Consider the following 18783-nt stretch of genomic DNA (forward strand, 5'->3'; position numbering starts at 1 on the left):
CGCAGCCACAGCTGTACAGAGTAAATATTTCACTCGTCATCAAAATACTCTCCCTTTCTTTAGCACTGGCACAAAGACAAGCCGAAAGTCTGAAAAAACAAACCCTCTCTCTCTTTGTGTTCAGTCATTGGCCCGGTTCACATTGCTCTCAGCTCTTTTCATCTCACAGGTGTGGCTGCCATTAGACATGTCAGTCCAATATTTGTCACTGTGCTATTGCTCACTGGCTCTGACACCAGTTTGTGACTCAGTGGCAATTAATGGACTCAGTAAAAAAGTATTCTCATGTGTGTGTGTGTGTGTGTGTGTGTGGATGAGTGTGCAATTAGTAGCTGACTAAAACCAGGGAATGACTGGGACATATTGAATCATGTGTGTTGTGTCTGAGGAAGGAATAAGGTTTTCACAGGTTATGTTTCATAAGAGACCATAACATGCGTGAAAGTGATAAAATATGTAGGACAAAAAGGAGACACTTTCTTTCTGAAAAACCTTTGGTAAACCTGTGGTGTGCGTGTGCATTATCGGCATTTCCTTCCATTTACAGAAACACAGGTGTAAAACCACAAATTACAAACGTGGGCTGCCTTCAGACTCTCTCCGCCACAGCTTCCTGAGGAAATACCTACGTCACAGCTCGCAAACTACCCAATACATTTACAGGTCTGAGACCAAGAACGTTCACTGTTTCCTTATGGCATCCCTCAGCACAGGAGTTCATGTCTGTCTTTAGCCAAAGAGGGTGAATCCTACACACACACACACACACACACACACACACACACACACGCACACACACACACTTTCCCTCCGACTCCAATATTTTCCCTCAAGTTTCCTTTAAAGACGCCCTGCGATGATAATCAAGTTTTTAACCTTGTTAACATCCATATGATGTTTTTTATAGAATTCAAGACACATCATGAGCGAAATAAGGTTCATAATAAGGTTTAATAATCAGCTTTCATATGTCATATAACTAAGAAACCAATCCAGAGAGCGAGAGTTTGCATTAGCTCAAACGCTAACGCAGCATCAGCCACTGCTATAAAAGATGCTAACTGCGCTAACCACTCCTGCTAGTTGCTGATTTTCCTCCGCTAACCTACGCTCTGCTCTTTCACCTGTCTACCTGAGCAGTGGTGGTGGGCGGGGCATAAGGCCTGATCCAGAATATCCCAATGAGGAAGTAAGAGTAAATGTGCTTCCAGCCCCAATTCTTCTTTTTTTCACTTTTTATGTGGGAAAACCACGTTAAACAAAATATTTATCGTGGCCTGTGTGAGTGTTTTTAAACCATGTCTGGAGAGGAACTTTAAACAGTTAGCAGAAAACTTCTTTTTCACCTGCACCTGGCTGCATTTAAAAGATATCAGCTTCTGTAAATCCATTGGAGGATCAGCCTGACATGCACAGGAGCAGAAGGAAGCGTCGCCTCAGTTTTACCTACAGCCACTCCGTCACTGATTTATGGATTTAATGAGTCCTCTGACAAGCCACAGTGTACAACATTAATTATCGAGCTGCTCGTTTCCTCCCACATATACCGAGTAATGTGACAGGGACGTATAATCTTAGGAGCGTGCAAAGTTAATGGGTCAAACATTTATAGAGCTGGACGGAGAGGAAGAGCTCGCTGGGGAACAGCATCTGTGTGTGGGACAGAGATATGGGAGAATCATGACCGACGACCTGCCCACTTTGCAGGAAAGATTTCCCATCACGCCTCGGCTCGTACGGCCTAAATACAGTGGGCCGGTTTTCTCCAGGAGGAGCAACATGTGCCGTCCAGACGCTCTCTGTTTGTCGACCAGAATACTTAAATCCTAACAACGCACACATGGCGGCGGGGCCTCCGACTGACTGAGTTAGCTGGGAGCGGGATCATCTCATTGTTCTGGTATCCAAACAGAACTGAAAAACCCCGGCTCCCCGTCCTTCCTGCTCTGCTCAATCATTTCCCTCATAAGCTTTCCAATAAAACCTCGCATTTAAACAAACCCCCCCATCCCGTATGATCTTTAAACCTCACTCAACTCGAACACTGCGATGGTCTGTTTATAGCGATTAAGCGGCGGCATCTGCCCGAAAGTGGTGAGAGAATCATGTGACTCAGAGCGAGGACAGTGGGAAGAGAAAACCCGGGGGGATAATTGGTTTGAATTGATACAAGACGAGGACCGAGGAGCCGTTTCCAAACACGATCAGACTAAAGAACCCCGAATCTCAAAGGCTAATCATGATAATCATAACAGCAACCATGTGTTTAAATAAATTACCTTCTTCGGTGATGAAACAGCTCTTCTTTCACTGCGGGCAGCTCATCATAATAAACAGTGATGTAGGATGAGACTGTTCAGAAAAATGTCAGTTTCCAAGGAATATCAACAAACACACACACACACACACACACACACACACACACACGATATGATTGCTTGGAGCCGTGACAGTGTCCAGATGAGGGAGATTTTGGAGAGGAGCAGGGACGGTTCGTAGAGCTGCGAGCGTTCCCATGAAAGGCTACGGTTACTCGGCCCCGCCGGGCAGACGTCAGGCTGGAGGGAATATACTGCTACAGTTTTACAGTGGAATACCTCACATAACTTCACAGCTCACAGAAACACAGCGAGGTGCACGGGTGGGGGGTGGGGGGGGGGGGGGGGTCCTCTGGGCGACATGTGCTAGGACCTGTCACCGCCGCCACTCAGAGACACACAACATCCCATCATTCACAGCAACTGGGCAACTGCTCCATATCTCTCTTTCATAATATACCAACAATCAATCATTAAAGCGACAGGCATCAAATCACTCCAGAAGCACTTTTAATCTATATATATATATAATATATATATATATATATAAAGTCTGACAGGAGTTAATAGTCCAAGCTAATAATAGACCAAGCTAAGCTAACAAACTAAAGAGCTTGTCAAAGCCCCACGAGTCCTCACAACATCACCAGGCTTCTCGGACCAGATTGTTCCTGATATTAATCTCGCTGTTCTGCTTTCAGAGGTGAACAGGCGGTTGTTATTGTAGTTTTAATTACTGTTTATTTTAACTTATAAACAAAGAAGAAGGAACAAACAAAAATGTGTGCGTCCGTCCCTCAGCACCGTCTGACTTCCACAGCTTGTCCGAGGCTCTACTGATTGATTGTTCAAGATCATAAATACATAATTTCAGTTGTTTGCTAAAATATTTATTAAACAATAAATAATACATCACTTTTTATCAGATTAATGTGGGATTAATACACATTTGGTGCTTTAGTGATGTGTGTAATTTTGAACTGTCTTGCACAATAAAGAGAAAAGTTTCTGTTATTTAACCTACAACCTTAGAAAAGGGCAAAATAATAGAAACGCCTGTCAATATTACACAATACAATTCAACAGCAGGAAGATTAGCAACCGCTGCAGGAAGCTAACCGGGATCCGAATAGAGAATAAAGAACATTATAACCTTCATAAAGGTAGGATTTATAGCAGCTGATGATGTATTAGACTGCATTAGTTTAGATGTTCCTCATAAAGCTGCCAGACGAGTGTTTGGCTCAGAGGAATAACAGATATCAGTCTTTGGCTACACAGATTTTGATTTAGGGTTGTTTTTGTAAGGTTTTGAGTCATGGTTTCATCCACACAGTTCAGTTCACACAGCCTTTATCTGAATCATATATACCATAGGCTTAATGGGTATTTTCCTTTTTGAACAAATTACTAGGCATTGTGTCAAGCTCTAAGTGTGTGGGTGTGTGATTTGAGTTGGGTGCTCTGCAGATAAAATGTGAAGTTCAGAGTGCAGCTGTACGACTGTTCCTATAAGTAATTCACACCGGGGGGGGGGGGGGGGGGGGGGTTCGAATCGAGCGTGCAGCCTGCAGACAGGTTCAATAACTCGGCTCCCTCACTGTGACACATGGTGTGTTTTGGTACAGTATGTGTGATCATGTGAGCATGCACACGCTTTATGATTATGTGTGAGAGTGTGAGAGAGAGTGTGTGTGTGTGTGTGTGTCTGCGCCAGGCTGAGCTGGTTTTAATAGGTTCCAGAGGTTGAACTGTGTCAGCCAATAAAAACACAAGAACCTACAAAAAGTTGAGCAATTCACTTCCTGTATAGCGATGGGTTTATCAGCGCTGCGAGTGCCAAAGACAGATGAACCCGGTTCTGCTGGTTGTGTGCACCGGCTTATTGTATTTTTGCGAAATTTAAACTTTCACACACATTTCTGGCTCAAGAAGCAGGAAATGACGCCGGAAAGAGCAACAAAACTACACTACTAAAATGACCTCTGATCCAAAGAGAGAGAGGCCCAACTACAACCCAGTAATTAAAAAATCAGCCTTATCTTTTCCCTTATTCCAGCGATTAGTCTGATGTAACGCACTTCACAAGCTTCTGACGCACACAGACAGTTTTAAATCCATCCAAAGTGCCTCCAGAGTTCCCTTTCCCTCTCTTCTTTTTTTATGACGGACACACATGAAACCAGAGAGGGAATAACAATACTTTTGGTGTCAGTTAAGTACAGGATCAGTGAAACATACCCAGCCTGGCCTCTGTGATGGTCTGGGTGAGCCAAGCAGCCTGCTGGTTTCCCCCTTTGCGTGGGCCCACACCACACTCACGGAGCACGCTCGTAATGAAGGGTTTCTACTTGGTGTTTTTACGGAACAATGTACAGATTATATTTACTTAAAAAAAAACGTGTCTCAAATACAAGCAGAGAGACGTGGGCGAGGGGGAGGAGTGTGGACTTTATGGTTTCTGTATGAATTCTTATAGTAGAGTAGATTTCTTTCTGTTGTGACTTTACAGAACATCTCCTTAGTAGGTCTTTTTGTATGTTTGTCTAAATATCATGTAGCAATAACAATTGTTGATCTGTCTGCGCTGCGGGAGAATAAATGTGTAAAGAGACCCATAAGAATCCAATCATGCAGTGATAAATAATAGTTTGAATAGCTTTCACTGCAGCCTTTGTCAACTGGCGCCAAGTAAACAGATGTAATTCAACTCAATAACTAAGAATAATAAAGTGGTGCATTGTGGCTGTGTTTATTTACATGATGTAGAGCTGTGAGGAATCCCAAGATACATTATAAATAGCCGCAGGAACTGATTTCACCGCAGCTTCGGGCAAATAGAGCCAAAGTTTAATAGGAATGTGACATACTGCACAAACAAGCCAAATCCATTCACTGTCACTGCGGGATGAAGAAAGCTTAGCTGACCATTCGCTGAGCCCCGTCATCCTCAGTTACTGTTGCTATGCCTGTATATATATAAATAATAACAGCGGGAGATTTATATATATTTTTATATAAATATTTTTCAAGCAGAAGGTTCTTTTGTTTCAGAGAGAGGAAGACGAAAGCAGCTTTTTTCGTGTCTAACCAGCTCAACCTTAAAACTCACAGAAATTACAACCGCTGCTGGTTATGAGTTAAAGGCTTTACGCTTGCAGGGTGGGAAACAAACGAAAAATCATCTCAGGTAAAGCGGGATTGGGTTTCGCTGGAGTGTAAACTTCCCTAAATTGAATAAAGTGCAGGATGGAGTGGACTGACTTCCCCACTTCCCCCCAAAATACTAAACAGTGGATGCACCAGTCATCACTCAAGTCAGGTCAAGGCCAGTACTCGCTTTCACAGAAAATTAGCATCTTGTTTAGTTATAATTGTGTGTTACGGTCTTACTGTCCAGAGGTGAGATTATGACGTTTCCTGAAGGTCAGAAAGTGCGTATCTAAAATAAGCCTTTAATACTTTGCGGATGTTTAAAACAAGCTACACGCGTCTTTATCCAGGTAAAGAGACGAAGACAGAAACGACCAAAATCTAAAAAATCTGTTTAGTGAAGATAAAACAAACTTTCTGTTGAAGTCTGACCGAGCTTCTGGCGGGTAGTTTGGTTCCTGTTCTTACTTTCATCTGATAAATTTTAGCTTCACTGTTTATTGCCCCCACCTCAGGCTGCCCCTCCCCCCCTCGCTTTGACACTACAGTCAGGAATGCAGCTTTTTGTTGACAGCCTGTAAACTCACAAACTACTGCTGTTAGTTAATATGCGTTCCTCTGTGTTGGAGGTAATAATCAGTTACAACTGTATGCTAGTTAGCTGGACATGCTAATGATTCCAACTTACATTAAAGCAGATAAACTCTTTTTTTTTTTGCTCGTGTTTTTGGTTTTGAAAAAGGCTAAAAGAAACAAAAAAAAAAGAAAAAAGGATACCACCCTGCAAACTCTTTAAATGTCGAGTATTGCTATTACCTCTGCCCCATTTCCAGCACTCCAACATGTGGAGAAGGAAACACGACAGATTTACCACGCCAATAGTCACCTGGGGGCCGGGAACCACCGAGGGGGTCACGAGATAAATCTGAGGGGTTGCAAGAAAATTAACGGCACAGGAAACCAAAAACTATGTTTTTTACGCAACACGACCAAACAGTCTCTCCTCAAGGTCCATTTAATAGCTGTTCTGGAACTTTTGATTATATCAAATGATCTTTATCAGCAGATGGAGTTTGCTCAGTTGTCATGGAAATTTTCTAAATGGACCTTGAGGTGAGACTGCTGCCATTTCCAAGGTCGGGAGTTGACTTTGAAACTTCCTGTTTCCTACTCTCCTCACAGTTTTGCTTAGTACGGAATAATTTCCAAACCTGCAGGCACACCGCAACCTTGTGACGAGACAAAGACACAGACAGAGCTTCGTTTTAGGGGATCACAAGCCGAAAAAAGTTTGTGTTAAAAGAATGAGAGACAGTGTAATCAGTCTCCTCGGGATATTGCTGTACCTTTCACCTTATCAACCTCCTTGTATTTCACTGAATCTTTCATAGAAAAACACCTTCCTGACAGGAAGTCTGCCTCTTTAGTCTGGCCTGTGAAATTTACAGCCTTATTTTCATTGGAAGTAAATTGCTTATACAATGGTTTGGTGACCAGCAATGTGTGTGTTGCGATTGGCCGGTGGGATGGCGTGCTGAAAGGTACACCTATTGAATGTAGACAAAGGAGTGTTGTAATGGGGTATTTTTAACCATCATGCTAAGTACTATAAAATCACTGTTACCTCATTTGCTATGGCAGTGATTGACTCCATTTATAATCCTTCCGTCTGGCTAATATCTGTGACATTTCCTGAATACATATTAGATTGCCTATTGTATTACTAATCTGCCCCTAGCTGTTTGCCGCCTGGCTTCCTTTATATACAGCCATGCAGGTTTTCATTCACTGACTAACAGCCTGGTGGAAGTAATTTGTCACTTTTTCTTGGGAAAAGCAGCAAAAAAACCCCAGCAGATGCAATTCTTGTGTCCTGATAAACAAACAGACAAACACAGGACATCTTCAGCATGATAACCCTCATGTTTGATCTTTTTCTAACTCGTATCAGGAGGTACCTGAAACCTCAGACAAAGTCCAAGGATCAGGCCCCAGAAAGCGTTATGCTGGATTTTCCCAGCATCATCATCATACATAAGAATTTGTTTATGGCTTTATTCCCAAGTGTAGCATGCCCACGCTCCCGCTCTGTGTAAGAGTAAAGAGCTCTTCCCAGAATCTGACCCCGACAGAGAGTGCTGGTGGGCTGCTGGCGCGTCGGTAACTGAAGAGGTTTGAATAAATCTCACAGTGGCCGGTTACTAATTCTCATGACTCACCCCCACAATGTAGCTCGTCAAACATCCCTGCCCTCCCTTCCCTTCCCTTCCCCTGCCCACACCCACCCTTTGCTCCCCCTTCCCCAATGTGGGAATGCTCCTTTGCTCTTTCTTCCACTCTGTCCTCCAAGATGAACTCATCCCAAACCGCTGCTTTGCGAACAAAACAAGCTTTCATGAAACTGCCCGTTCACATCTCACCCCACCAACAGCTAATGTGGAAAAAAATACATATGTATTATGGCATGATCGACCACTGCACGAGCGCCAATGAATTGTAAACGACAGTCCCTGTGTGAGGGATATAGTTACAGTGAAAAATGTCCATAACTTTTAAGGAGTAAGGAAACGTTTTCAGATTAACCATCGTACAATTGTGGCTTTACCGGTTTAGTTTTGAACATAGGATCGACATAGGATCATGTAATCCTATGACGCAAGTTAAAACCTGGAAATCACCATAACCGGAGTTTGAAAGGTTCGACTCTCACAAAGAAACCCTATTAGTAAAGAATGCGTCTTTATCGAGGCTGACGCTTTTCTGGGGCTTATCGGAGAATGTAGAGGGTAAAGGGGTGGAAGGTTAAATGTGGAAATGTGGGGATGTGGAGAAAGAAAGAAGAATAAAAAACCCCCCAACATGACGAGAAACAAAGCCTCTATGGTTTGTAGAGGAAAAAAAGAAGCATGGTTAAAAAACCACTGACTTAAAAGGAACAGTTTAAAAGTTGGGGAATACACTCATTCACTTTCTTGCTGAGCGCTAGATGAAAAGATTGATACCTCTCTTGTGTCCAGCCAGTTAGCTTAGCTTAGCTTAGCATACAGACTGGAAACAGGGGGAGAAAACAGCTAGCGTGGCTCTGGTTAAGGGCGCACTAATTAACATCTCTTAAGTACTAAAACTAAAGTGTAAAAAAAGTTGTTTAACAGAGAGTGGTGTGTGGTGGAAAATGCTGGAGCTACATATTAAAAAAATTCTGTCGTTTAACATTTAACATGTAGAAAAGACGCTTGTTCTCCTTCTTGTCAAGATTAAAAGGTCAATACCACCTTTACGTCAGTATGGTAAATAAGCTATCACCAGCAGCCGCTTAGCTTAGCTTAGCTTAGCTTAGCGTAAAGACTGGAGGCAGGGGGAAACAGCTAGCCTGGCTCCGTCCAATGGTAACAAATTTAAAATGTAACAAATTTCCTGGAGGAGTTGCCAGGGCAACCAGCCACCTGCACTATAGTGCGGCAGTAAATTCTCATGCACAGTTTTTGTACAGATTAAATGAACAAGATGTTACTACAGCTACAGCTCACGTTACTCTGTGAGCTGTAGAGATGTCGGTGGGTGGATGTTATTAACTTTGGGCAGAGCTAGCTAGCTGCTTCCCCCCTGCTTCCAGTCTTTATGCTAAGCTAAGCTTCATACTTATCGTACAGACGTGAGAGTATGGTATCAATCTCCTCCTCCTCCTCCGACTCTCAGGAAAGAAAGAGAATAAGCGTATTTCAAAACATGTTGAATCAGCCCTTTAAAAAAAAGAAAAGCGCTTGACCACAAATGAAACAAAATACAAAGACACGTCACTATGTCATGCCAGTGAATGTGACTAAATCAATTAAGTGAACATTCAAACGGGAGAACCGGTGGCTTTTGGGCTAATGGGGTAGAACACTTGGTGTCAACACTGCTGACTGAGCTATCTCCGTTTAATAATAAATACAAAGTTGATTTCTTCTCTTTGCAGGCCAAGAAATCTTGGTGGTGAACCTAAAACATAGCTCTGCAAAGCTCGCGGGATTCAGTTTCAGTGATGCCATCGTGGGTTGTAATAAACACAGCTGTAAGTGAGCTGAGACAAATTCATGAATAAGCAGAAAATGACTAAACAATCATCTAGCCGCAGTATGGAAAGTGCGTGGCCAGAGCCTGAGCTCAAACACAGCGACTTGCCAGCTTGAGGGTGAGAGCTGGTGAAGGTTTACATAGGAAATGAGGATGTTTGTGTTTGCATATAGACACAACTGACATCCACATATGCCGAGTTTACGTCTAATCAAAATGGTCCCGAATGGCAGCCTCTTCCTGTGTTTATTTGTACCAGAAAATCCCCACTGACTTTCGCAACATCAACCAACAAAGCCTTTTCCGCCTCCCGACTATCCCGAATATCTATTGGGGAATAGATTTTTTCAAAAAACAACAACTTTGTTTAAAATCTGGGAAATAAATGAGTGCGTTTTACTGCGCTGAGGCTTCGTGTTACAGCTATCTGGCTTCAACACAAACGAAAAACTTCAAGTGTGTTTTCCTTGTAAAAAATACGAGGCTTGGTTCAGAACAAAACACCATTAGACAAGTCAGCTCTGGTGAAAGAATTGACACATTCCTCAGACCCACTACATAAAGCACACTGTATTTTACAACAGTCGGAGGCTAGTTTCAAAGATTTGCATCTGTTTGCATGATAGAGAAAACGCGATTAAATGAGAAGCAGAAGAAATGTCCGAGCAGACCGAGCTGTGGCCACAGACCGCTCGGGTCTGAGTTTAAGCTTGTAGATGCAATCTGATCTAAATTCAAATGTGAGGCATTAAGTCGTGCCGGATAAGAAAAGAAGGGGCCAACGAACATGCAGACAGAGCAGCTGGAGGCTGCAGACTAGAGGGGACCGTCAGGTACAGCCCGCCTGACAGGAATACACCGGACACCATAGAAGCAATGGAAAGGAGACATTTCCAACATTTACATATGTTCTTCCCATTTCCGCCTATTAAGAGCTGAAAGCGAGGTGCCTGCCCTGCACAGCTGCACATGAAACACAGAGGCAGAAAAGCTGGACTTTGACAAAGGCGAGCTATTTCTAGGATTCCCATAAATCTCTGGCAGCTACAACAGTACTGGACAGTACATTAGAGATTATATACAGTACAAGTTTCTGTGTTTTTCTTTTACTTGGCTCTGTTGTAGCTTTTTTCTAATCACCATGGATCCCCTCTCTTTGAAAAACAAATAGACACACAGAAGAAGCAAAAAAAAAAAAATTCATGACCTCAACTCTAGAACGACATCGAACTCAACACTTTCCAAATGAAACCTGACTAAGACCTTCTGTGACTACTAACTTATGGTTAAATGAATAGTTTGACACCTTGGGAAACACACGTATTCGCTTTCTTACTGATAGTTGGATGAGAAGATTGACGCCACTCTTATGTCTGTTGCTAAAGATGTAGCTGGAGCTAGCAGCCATGCAGTTAGCTTAGCTAGCCTGGAAACAGGGAGAAGCAGCTAGCTTGGTTTTAGCCAAAGGTAACAAAATACATTTAGCAGCATCTCTAAAGCTCATTAAATGGTGGAAACAGCAACTCTACTACATGTTTTAGTGCTAATTTTCCCTATTGAAACTAACATTCATATGTTCAGAGTTGTGTGTTACGTCACACCCATGAAAGGGATAAGCTGTTAAACTTTAAAAAAATTCTTTTTAACTTGACCTCACTCCCACAAGTTGTAGACATATTTGTCCTGTTTTACACCATGTAACTATCTAAGCAAACTGACTCATATATGTGCTCATATATACAGAGAGAGAATTTGAGAGGCGTCTTTCAGCTCAACTCCTTATCTGACCCGGGAGTAACCAAGCAGTTACCATCACCATGGCAACCCTTAACTACAGCTGGCCACACACAGCTCCTGTCCGGTGGTGGGTCGTTGGATCGGCCTTAAGGGATTACTTTAACATGTTAATTTTTTTTCTTCATTTATTTCTTTATTTATATTTATTTCTTTATTTTTAATTGTTTTTATTTACCTGTTTTATTTTATATAATTTCTCTCTTTCATTATCTTTGATGTTTTGCCCCTGTGTTTTCCCTTGTAGACTGCTCTGTATTTTGGAAAATTCAATAATTAATACTCATTTTTTTTTTAAATATTATTTGTCCAGCCTGAAGCTTTGGAAGCTAGATTTACAAAATAAAAGCCTTACACTATAACAAGAACTAACAAGAGGGGGGGGTTCTGGGGTTGGTTTGACTTTCATAATAAAAGCCTCAAGAAATTTACAGCAGGCTTCATGAATATAAAAAAAAATTCAAATGTCAACACACACAGTTTAGCTCTCAGCCCTCCAAGCAATTCGGCTCAGCTTCAGTTTTTCAGCAGCCAACAACACAGTTTAGTGTCAGCTGTTCCAGAAGCCAGCGATCCCACCGCAATGTCTTCTAAAAATTGCAGTCTCTTGTTAACACATTAAATCTTGTTTGTTTAATCCATAGAGAAAAAAACGGGACCCTACGAAGTCACTGCTCCTGGTTAATAAATAATCTGAACCTTGCAAACACTCCACCGCCGCTTCACTGTACTGCCCTCTGGACGCAGGTTCAGGTCTGCCGAGGTGCAAGAGGGGCTCGCCTCAGCTAAAGGCCTGGGACTCGCAGCTGTAGCAGCCCTGCAGCACAGAGGGACCTGCACATGTTGTTTTCTGCTTGCTGCTGTTGTGTTGCTCTTCGTGTTCTTCTGTCATTGTTGTGTGACGATGTGTGTGTGTGAAGTGAAATGCTGATCTTCGCTGTGATGTACAATGCTGAGAAAAACAATTTCCCCCCAGGGAGTCTAAAGCCTGACTAACCAGCCGCCCATAAAACAGCAAATAAATGTTTCTACGCTTTTTTCTTCTTGTGCAGATAAAATAAACTTTTAAAGACATTTTAAACATGTAGAGGTGCTGGTGGGCTGATTTTTATTGTTTTCTACTGTTTCCAGTATCAACGTTCTCATCAAACTCTCCGCAAGAAAAGAAATACTTCCCAAAATGCAAACTGCATGCATTTGACACCTCATCCTAAATGTTCCTTCTTTACAAATTCCCTTATAAACTCTGCTGAGCAGTTAGCACAGTATCTGACCTGAAGCACACCCTGGCTCTACGCTCTACATACAGTCCAAGAAGATTTGATTGTTTGAAGTGAAAAGGTGTGAATGCTTTCCATTGTCTTTGTAAAATAACATTAAAAAAGCGAGGCTGTGTGTTTTTGTAACTGTTAGCAAAAGGCGAGAATCACATTTTGAGGTGTGACTTCATATGATATGGGCCTCCAGTGACACCCCAGAACAAAGGAACGCAGCAGGTCTCAGTGTGTGATAGGGGCTTTTAGAGAGGTGTTTGTGTGTGTGTGAGAATTCAAACCCACATGGGCTCTTAAAAAAGCAACATGGGAACAAGAGGCGCATGACCTGTCACCCGCAGTCCTAAAAGATTATTATAAAGACCATAAAAGGTTATTTACTCAAACGTCAACATGACAAACAGCAGCCAGACAAGTAAAGCAGACAACACGATACTCCGCACAAACAGCAGTAAATCTGCAGCGGGCCTGTCATGACAAAAGCAGGACTCACTCGCTGACTTCCTTTCTGCAAGCGCATTAACGTCACAGGAAAAAATCACCCAGAGCCAGGAGTGCCGGACAGAACATACTGAATACAGAAAGCCCCCCCCCCTCCTCCCAGCAGTGAGACGACTGGGTGGGTCCAGACTGGTCTCTCTGAGCTAAAAGTTTGTTTTTGGCCTGAGGGGGAAGAGGCAGTGATGGAGAAGATTCCTACTATGGGGGGGAAGAGATAGACAGAGCAGAGAGTCCTGCTGTCACGTCTTTGTGTGTTAACTAATCAGAGGCGGCACGCTGAGAGCTTGTCACTGCGTCACTGCAGGGGGTTAACAGCCACTTGGCTGACAAGGCCCGTGAAGGGAAGAGCAGTTCAACCTGGTTATCTCCTGGGTGGGCCTCAGGCTAGAGAGGAAAAGACAGAACAAGATGAGTCGGGGGGGGGGGGGGGGGGGGGGGGGGGGGGGGGGGGCAGCGCTCACACACCAACTGGAAATCACTTACTTCAACAGGAGGAAGAGAGAAACACTGCTCCCAGACCAGCAGGTGCGGAGAGAGGAGCTGTTGGAGCTAAAAAAAGAACGATTTTGTTGATGCACGGAGAAAGAAAATAACTATTTATAAAGCTGCAGGCCACAAAAGCCAAAGACCACCAGGGAGGAATTAGTCTCTCAGTAAAAGGCCGAGGCTACTTTTTCTCCTGTAAACAGTTTTTGTAAAAATCTTCCATTAATGAGAAGTGTGGAAATGAGTAAGTTGCCAGTTATGTGCAGTAAGTGCTGGTTGCACGTCACTCTGTAGTCACAGCTCTTCCCTTTGTGTGTCAATTCCTACCAGTGACTTCATCTGTGTTTTTCTCAAGGATATCCCCCCTCCTTTCGAGGCACAATGAGGCAGCTTCCTGTTTAGAGACGGCCAGCTTCAGCCTTCACTCACCCAACCTCACATTACGTAATTTCCCTGCTATTCTGCCAGTGTCCCTGGCATGTAACGTCAGTGGTTGGAGACGATCCTTGTTGTTGTGACCATTACTACTGTTTAGCGAAACAGCATGAAAACGTTTCCTACTATAGCAAATTAAAAAAAAGGGAGTTGGTGTCATTTATCTATGCAAATATAAATATTGTGGAGTTTCTAAAACCTTTTTTTTTTTTTATCTTTGTCTTATCTTCAACCTCGGGGCAGCGGAGCACGATTCAAAAAACACAAAGTAAGAACTTTCACTTTCAGGAGCCACAACGAGGCGTTAAAAGGAAACAATAGAATCTGCATTTCCAATTAATGATTCCTTTCACTGTCGAATAAAGTGCAGAATATTTTTATCCTGATGGATGAATCGTGTCCAAAACAATAGTGTAAAATTTCCGTCACAGGGTTTTCCCTAAACGTGGGGGGGGGGGTCTTCAAACCCTGATTTATGAATTACAATAATTTGAAACAGAAAGTGTCTCCATCCCTGTGTGTATTTAAACAAACAAAGAGAAATTTGTGCTAAATTAGGCTGGTAACTTGTTTTGAGAAAAGCTCATTAGAAAAAGCTGGAATGAGGAAATGTTTTTGGATTTTTGCTGAAAAACTTTTTTACTCAAACAATTAAATGATTATTAAAACAGTCACTGATCAACTAATTGATCCATCAACTAAAGAAGATGCTCCAGAAAAGCAGCTGGCACTTAAAGAGAGAGAAACAGTGGCTTTGCTGTGACGTGGGTCTCTCCAGCTGTTTGCTATTGTGACAGCGAATTCAGACTGAGGCTGCGGTGACATATAAAGGGTCATTAGAGTCATTTAATCCCAGTCACGAAGAACATTAGCATTCTTAATTTATTTAACACTTCTCACAACACAAGACAAATAGCTACTTTAAAGCGCCGCCTCCAACTGTGATTTGCTTTTTTGTTACTTTGACCTTTTACTTTTGCAGATTGCAGATGCACGTTTGACTCTAGAAAACTGTTCAAATTAAACCTCGGCTTAAAACCTGAACATTGGGATTTTACGCACAACTTGTTTAGCACCAAATCTAAACAATATCTGCATATTCACAGGTTTGGGGTTTTTCAGTGAGGGAGGAGTAGGTGTCAATTTGAATAACTTTGAATGTGGTAAAAAAAAAAAAACTATGTTTGAGTTTAAGGATAATTAAAGATGAAGCCAATAGGAAGAAGATATTTTCTGAAATCTGAGGTTTCTAGTGTGAAACTGGCCACACCACACTCACAAATTACTATTTATCCACTGACAAATTATTAACTTTTCTTTATTATTAACTGTGTGTGTGTGTGTGTGGGATGAGAGAGGGAGAGACAGATTTCCACATAATCTGACAAACCTGCAGAGCAACATAAGGCTGCAGGGAACTCAAGCCATAATTAACTCTCACAGTAGCACCGTGAATACAAACGGACGCAGATGGAAAAATGCACTTGGCTCAGTTTTTTAAGTTCAAAGTACCTGCGGGCAAAGCAGTCAGGTGAAAAGCTCACTTTCTCCCTTGGTGACGAACAGAAATACAGAATGTGTCATCGAGCTTTGGTTCTTCCTGAGGCCAAATCTGGGAGAAGCAAAAAAAAAAAAGAAAGAAGAAAATAACAAAAAGGGGTCAGGCCAAGGAGGGAGAGGACTCGCTGAAGGGCACAAACACTAAAGACCAACCCTCTGCTTGTTGAGTCCTGCCCTGCGCCATTCCCACATCACACTCACATGTCGCTGCGGCGCGCTGATCGACACAGGCTGCGTCCTCTGCTCCGGACCCGGGATCGTTTCTGCTGCTGCGAACTTTCACTGGATATTCACACGGTTTTTACAGGTGAGCGCTAAACTTTTACACGGTTCTGTTTTTAGTGCGTTGGGGCCGAACATATGCGCACAGGCTCGTGAAGAGACATTTACAGATAGATCATTTTAACTGTTGTAAAACCTCTGTTAACGTGGATGATTCTCACGTTATAGACTGTATAAAGACGCATATTCACTGAACCATTTACGGTATGTGTGCCAATTAAAACTGGGCATGCACGTAAAGAAACTAAGCAGTAAACTCTTGTCTAACTATCTGGAATTAGATTTGCCGGTTTGGATACTTGATGCGTATTTACGCATAGTATATACGCATGATTCAAATTAATCATACTTAAATACACACATAAGCTTTGAGGTAGTTTCTATTGTTTGCAACGCTTATTACTGTAAAAAAATATATATATATATTATTGTAAATATACATATGGGTTAAAAGTTTGAGTGGCAGGAAAACACACTCACTGAGGTCTATAGATTACAGAAGATGTCTAATTAAAATTAAAATTAAGATAATTTTCTCACTTCACTCTCATTGACGCTTAAAATTTCTACCTGTAAAAATAAAAAGAAGAAGTTATTACTGTGAAAGCTCATTTCCCGTATTAGAGGCTGTCCCCCTCATCATTCATACTGACATGATCGCTATCATGTTATTGGCTCCAGGCAATCGTGATATTGGAGAGAGAGGGAGGGGGGGAGTGTTAATGTATTTTATTCGTTATTTCCTGGTGTTAATTCTGTATTTCTTGTCACTAGTAGTAACTCTCTCCTCTTGTTTTGTGCAGGCTGGCTCTCATCGCCTCCTAGTGCGCAGCTGGGGCATTAAAAAATGTGATTTTTTCTTTTTTTTCCTTTGGAGGAAAGTTCTGAAACCACAGGAAATCCTACTGGATAGCTTCAAAAGGAACACTTTCCTCCTGCAACAGCTGTCTGCTTCTGTCTAGTTAAGCTTTCGATACAAAAGAAAAAGAAAAAAGACAGGATGCACAGCCAGAGGACTATGTGACAACGTCTCTCTGGATCTAATTTTCAAAAACACAGAAGAAAAGAAAGAATTAAAAGAGGGAGAAATAAAAAAAAAAAAGCACTTACCTGTGGGAAATAACAAAAAATGGCTACAGATTCTTTCCATGCTGCTTATGCTGCCGTGGCCCCGTCTGTGATCCCCATGTCCCCGTCAACAGGAAGCCTGCTGAGGATGTTTCGCGAGTACCAGAGCAACGCCGTCATCATAGAGCACTACAACTACACGGGCAAGCTGAAGGAGAACAAGTACAAGGAAGGACTCAAACCCGAGGCCATAGCTTTCCTGCTCGTCTGTCTGCTCATAGTTGTAGAAAACGCCGTGGTGCTGGTGGCCATCTGGAAGAACAAGAAGTTCCATCTGCCCATGTACTACTTACTGGGCAACCTGACTCTCTCCGACCTGCTGGCGGGTTTCACCTACATGGTGAACCTCATAACATCAGGTGCCAACACATTAAACATGACCCCGGTGCTGTGGTTCCTGAGGGAGGGGGGTGTGTTCATCATGCTGGCCGCCTCCGTCATCAGTCTGCTGGCCATCGCCATAGAGCGCCATGTCACCATGGTGAGGATGAAGCCGTACCAGGGGGACAAACAGGGCCGGATGTTTGCTCTGATTGGAGCGAGCTGGGTGCTGTCTGTGTTCCTGGGGGTTCTGCCCGTCCTGGGCTGGAACTGTATGGGACAGCTGGACCAGTGCTCCACCGTCCTGCCGCTCTACGCCAAGAGCTACATCCTCTTCTGCATCACCATCTTCAGCGCCATCCTCATGTCCATCGTGGTGCTGTATGTCCGCATCTTCCGTATTGTCAAGTCCAACACCCAGCGCCTGGCCTCGGTCCCGCAGCGCAAAGGCCTGTACCGCAAGTCCCAGAAGTACATGGCCCTGCTGAAGACCGTCACCATCGTCCTGGGAGTCTTCATCGCCTGTTGGCTGCCCCTCTTCATCTTCCTGCTGCTGGACTTCTGCTGTCCAGCCAAGACCTGCGAGGTGCTCTTTAAGGCGGACTACTTCCTGGGCATCGCCATGTTCAACTCCCTTCTGAACCCCATCATCTACACCCTGACCAGCAAGGACATGAGGAGGGCCATCCTCAGGCTGCTGTGCCGACCCTGCCTCTTGACAAAAGACGGACAGGTGAAGAAGATCGGGATCCCCTTCCTGGAGTGCAGCACCAGCAAGACTGACGCAGCCTCCCACAGACTGGAGGGAGTGGAGACCACGGTGTCCTCCGGGAACTTTACACCATCCACTATCAAAGCCATTTACCCCAGGATGTGTAAGACATGACACAGCGGCTCTGAGTGACTTTGCCCTGAGAGCAAGTATTAAGACTAAGAACTGGACCACTGAAACAGGCCGCTTCCCTCTGAACTGAGCTGCACACGCCACAGTCTCAGTATTATTAATCTTCACGAGCAGCAAAAGCTTGATGTGAAAAAATGTCCACATTGGGAGAAAGATATGAACTTTTTTTTATTTTTTACATTTCCTGTGCATATTTCTAAAAACAGTGTGATCATGAAAAACATTGTTGTCCACGCCTCAACAGTAGCTGGACGTGTCTGCGAGACAAAACAGGGCCAGTATCAGTCAGAGGATATTCCTTCTGCCTAAGATGTCGTCTCACTCCATGAAATCAAAGACTGCGTGCAGATGTTTCACATAAATACAGCCAATTACGCCGCACATCTGATAGACCAGGCCTGAAGCCCGAGCGTCACATTTATCCTTATCTCCTCTCCCTGTGTAACATATAATGATATGTTGTTACAAACATGGAGCCTCCACACCCAAACTCTGCTGCCAAAACCATGTAATTTCTGCCATGTGAGTCTTGGTCAGCAGCGACGCTGGGTAGAGGCCCCCCTCCATCCCC

At 43.2% G+C, this 18783-nt stretch overlaps 1 protein-coding gene across 1 annotated transcript; it reads left to right on the forward strand.

The window, feature by feature from the left end:
- The first annotated feature begins 15669 nt into the window (after positions 1-15669).
- Positions 15670-18777, forward strand: s1pr5a (sphingosine-1-phosphate receptor 5a). Its single transcript, XM_023431598.2, has 2 exons — positions 15670-15884; positions 16663-18777. The coding sequence occupies exon 2, from the start codon at positions 16989-16991 to the stop codon at positions 18192-18194; it is 1206 nt and encodes a 401-aa protein (XP_023287366.1). The 5' UTR covers positions 15670-15884; positions 16663-16988; the 3' UTR covers positions 18195-18777.
- Positions 18778-18783: the final 6 nt, after the last annotated feature.

Source organism: Seriola lalandi, unplaced genomic scaffold (genome assembly GCF_002814215.2).
Source record: "Seriola lalandi dorsalis isolate HSWRI2012SDOR001 ecotype SW California unplaced genomic scaffold, Sedor1 jcf7180002054926, whole genome shotgun sequence".
Lineage (NCBI taxonomy): Eukaryota > Metazoa > Chordata > Actinopteri > Carangiformes > Carangidae > Seriola > Seriola lalandi.

Excerpts from the sequence above, each read along its gene's own strand:
- s1pr5a (XM_023431598.2), top strand. The coding sequence starts at position 16,989 with ATGGCTACAGATTCTTTCCATGCTGCTTATGCTGCCGTGGCCCCGTCT.